Source organism: Rhodamnia argentea, chromosome 10 (genome assembly GCF_020921035.1).
Source record: "Rhodamnia argentea isolate NSW1041297 chromosome 10, ASM2092103v1, whole genome shotgun sequence".
In the NCBI taxonomy this organism is placed as follows: domain Eukaryota; kingdom Viridiplantae; phylum Streptophyta; class Magnoliopsida; order Myrtales; family Myrtaceae; genus Rhodamnia; species Rhodamnia argentea.
This window is the reverse complement of record NC_063159.1, coordinates 1386382-1389323: the sequence shown is the minus strand read 5'-3', so window position 1 is coordinate 1389323 and position 2942 is coordinate 1386382. Positions and strand designations below refer to the sequence as shown.

Sequence of the window (2942 nt, the reverse complement as noted above, 5' to 3'; positions counted from 1 at the left end):
ATGGCATTTAAGCGGAAAGTCTTAAGTTTGATAAAGGCGTACAATAAAAACCGACTGTCAATGGATGTCAAAACAGAAGCAAGCATTCAGATCGCCTTCACCATCTTTCGTTACTAATATTGTACACAGTGCTGTCTTTACATCTAGTATTATTCAGCATGATTTTGTCAACAAATAATCTCTTTCACAACTGGAGAAAAAAAAAACAAAAATTGATTTACGAAAACCCCTAAACTTAGTCGGTCCAAATAGAACTTTCATTTTGTACAACAAATGAATGAACAAATCATCAACCTAAAGTAGTACTCCTCGGGAAAACAACGTGAGAACGAGGAATCATAATTACAGGAGCAAGGGATCTATCTTCGGAGCCATCTTGCCAAACAAGAACTTGAGGTCATTCTCAAGAGGAGTCAAGTTCAAGTCCAGGCCCATAATCCTCTTGTTGCTGCTATTCGACCTCTTCAACACTGGGATCGTCGAATCAACCGTGAAAAGCTCATCCATGTTCATCATGCTCCCGCTCATCAGTTCAGCCCTGTGCCTCCTCATGTGGCCTCCCAAGGCTTGCCCCAGCGAGAACTTCATCCCGCAAATCGAGCATTCGTGCATCTTGGGCTTCACTGTCGATCCCAAAGCCAACTTGGTGCTGTCTACTGGCTTCGTCTCCAGCAGCTTCGGCTTCTTGTGGCTTGCCCGGTGGCCGCCGAGCGCCTGGAATGAAGAGAACCGGCGATTGCACGTCTTGCACTCAAAGTTTTCTTCATCGTGACGCACAGCCGCTCTTTGAGGATTTGGGTTGATGCCATGGGAGAGAAGCATGAGGCATTTCGCCATGTCCAAGTTCATCCTTTCACAGTCATCTCTGCTTCTTTTCAACGTCGGCGCGCAAGAGAACGTCATCGATGATAGAGAGAGATTGGGGTGTGGATGGAGTTCGTGGGGTGGTTTTTGTTTGCTTGCGGGGGCTCGAGCTTATCTTTCGAAAAGAATGTGATGGTGAAGTGTGTGAAGCGTGTTTGGGGTATTTATAGGCAAAATGTCGGGCTGAGAATGGGGACTCAAACATTAAGAAATGACGTTTGCATTTTCGTAATGAAAGGAGGAAACATGTTTGACTGGGTTTGCTGTTGTTCTGTCACACGTGGCGGGTTCCCATTGGGCAGCCACAAGACCAATTTGCACTGTGTGGAACGAAAAGGCGCGGCCTGGTTGCCAAAAGAAGAAGGGAGCAATAGTCAAGATTGGTGTAATTCTTTGAAATGTCTGATTTGTTCTAGAGGCTCGGACCTTACTACATACAGATTGTTTTATCTGTTTTGTTTTATTCATTACGAGAACACGATGCCACGCAGGACCAAATCACAACTGTTACGGTCTCACATGCTTCTTCTTTCTTGGACGCCGCCTCCGATTATTCACGTTGTACCAATGGGAAACACATTAAAGGAATTATAAATGGCAAATTAATGAATGACACAAGTTTTTTAATATCGTGACGTTTTGATGTTTGCTCGGCCGCCACCAAATACACACATTTTGCATTTAGAGTATCATATTATTAAAAGAAAGGAAAAAAGCAAGATCCTTATGCATGTAAGAGCAGCACATTTAGGGGAACTTATCCAATCAATCGTAACTCTATTGTAAGATGTTAATTAGTCATAAATTTTCTAATTTTGTCAATTTAGTCACAAACCTTTACGGAAAATTTTAATATAGTCCTTCCGGCTGAATTTCATCGAAAATCATTAACCTACGATATGCCACGTAAGATGGATGGCAATGAATGGATCATTATGTCAATGATTTCAAGTAAAAAATTAAACAGAAATACTTCATTGGAATTTTATGCGTGAGTTTAGGACTGAATTGGAAAAAAAATAAAATATTTAGGGTTGAATTGATAAAAATAAATTTTTAAGACTGAATTGATATTCGTACAAATAGGTTTGAAATTAAAAGGGTAATTTTTTCACACATTTTTGTAGGTTTTGATGGGATTGAAAAGATGGAGGTAATCATTAAATTCTAGTGCAAAGTTTGAGCAGTCCTTAGTTAATTTCACTGATCATTTCAACAAGATGTCACATTAAAGCGAAACCAAAAGCAAAACCGTTTCAGCACATGCCAGTTCTCAACTTCACTATCGATGTGAATGCTAATTTGTCCGTTCAACCTTTTCTGACCATAAGTCCGTGGCTGAGATGGCCGTCGTCCTTGCTTCTGATCCATTTTTGTCTTCACTTTGTCCTTGGACATGCTAAAAGTTAATTTCACCGATCATTTCAACAAGATGTCACATTAAAGTGAAGCCAAAAGCAAAAGCTAAATGAAATTCTCTAACTTTGGCTAGTTTCACCAGATTGACTTTGTTGCAGAAATACTGAATTTACATGATTTAATATGTGTGTATAAGTGCACAGAAAGAACAGCACAAAATTTCACTATAAATCAAGCAATAAAATTAATATTACAACCACACACAAGTCACTCAAATACTTTCAATATCTCCGAGCCCCAAATTATACCTAATAGCACACACAAGTTTAACCTTCATAATTTCTCACCAAACAAGCTCTCAGTCTTTGAAATTTAATGACCACTCTTGTGCAACTATCTTATGCATCATGAGATATTCTGACTTAATTCTCTATCATGCTGTGGGGACCACAACAAGCACAACGCTCAACTTCACCCTTATCCTCTGGTTGGGAAAAGGAGAAAAAAAATGAAAACTTATAGTGGGTATCGAATATAGGGCAAATTTTAAAGTTTTGTGAGAAATAGATTGTCGAAAAACTTTTAAACAATTTAGCAATTTTCGTTTCCCATTTTAGTAATTTTCTCTCCCTACTTATTTCCAGTCATAACAATTTTTTTCTTTCGCTAGAGCAAACCATAAAAGCTTTCTAAAACTGCATATACCAAAGTCGCTCAGT

General features: G+C 39.1%; 1 protein-coding gene across 1 annotated transcript; it reads right to left on the bottom strand.

The window, feature by feature from the left end:
- Positions 1-316: 316 nt before the first annotated feature.
- Positions 317-987, bottom strand: LOC115739865 (zinc finger protein ZAT11-like). Its single transcript, XM_030673158.2, has one exon. The coding sequence runs from the start codon at positions 901-903 to the stop codon at positions 343-345; it is 561 nt and encodes a 186-aa protein (XP_030529018.1). The 5' UTR covers positions 904-987; the 3' UTR covers positions 317-342.
- Between the last annotated feature and the right edge of the window lie 1955 nt (positions 988-2942).

Excerpts from the sequence above, each read along its gene's own strand:
- LOC115739865 (XM_030673158.2), bottom strand. The coding sequence starts at position 903 with ATGACGTTCTCTTGCGCGCCGACGTTGAAAAGAAGCAGAGATGACTGT.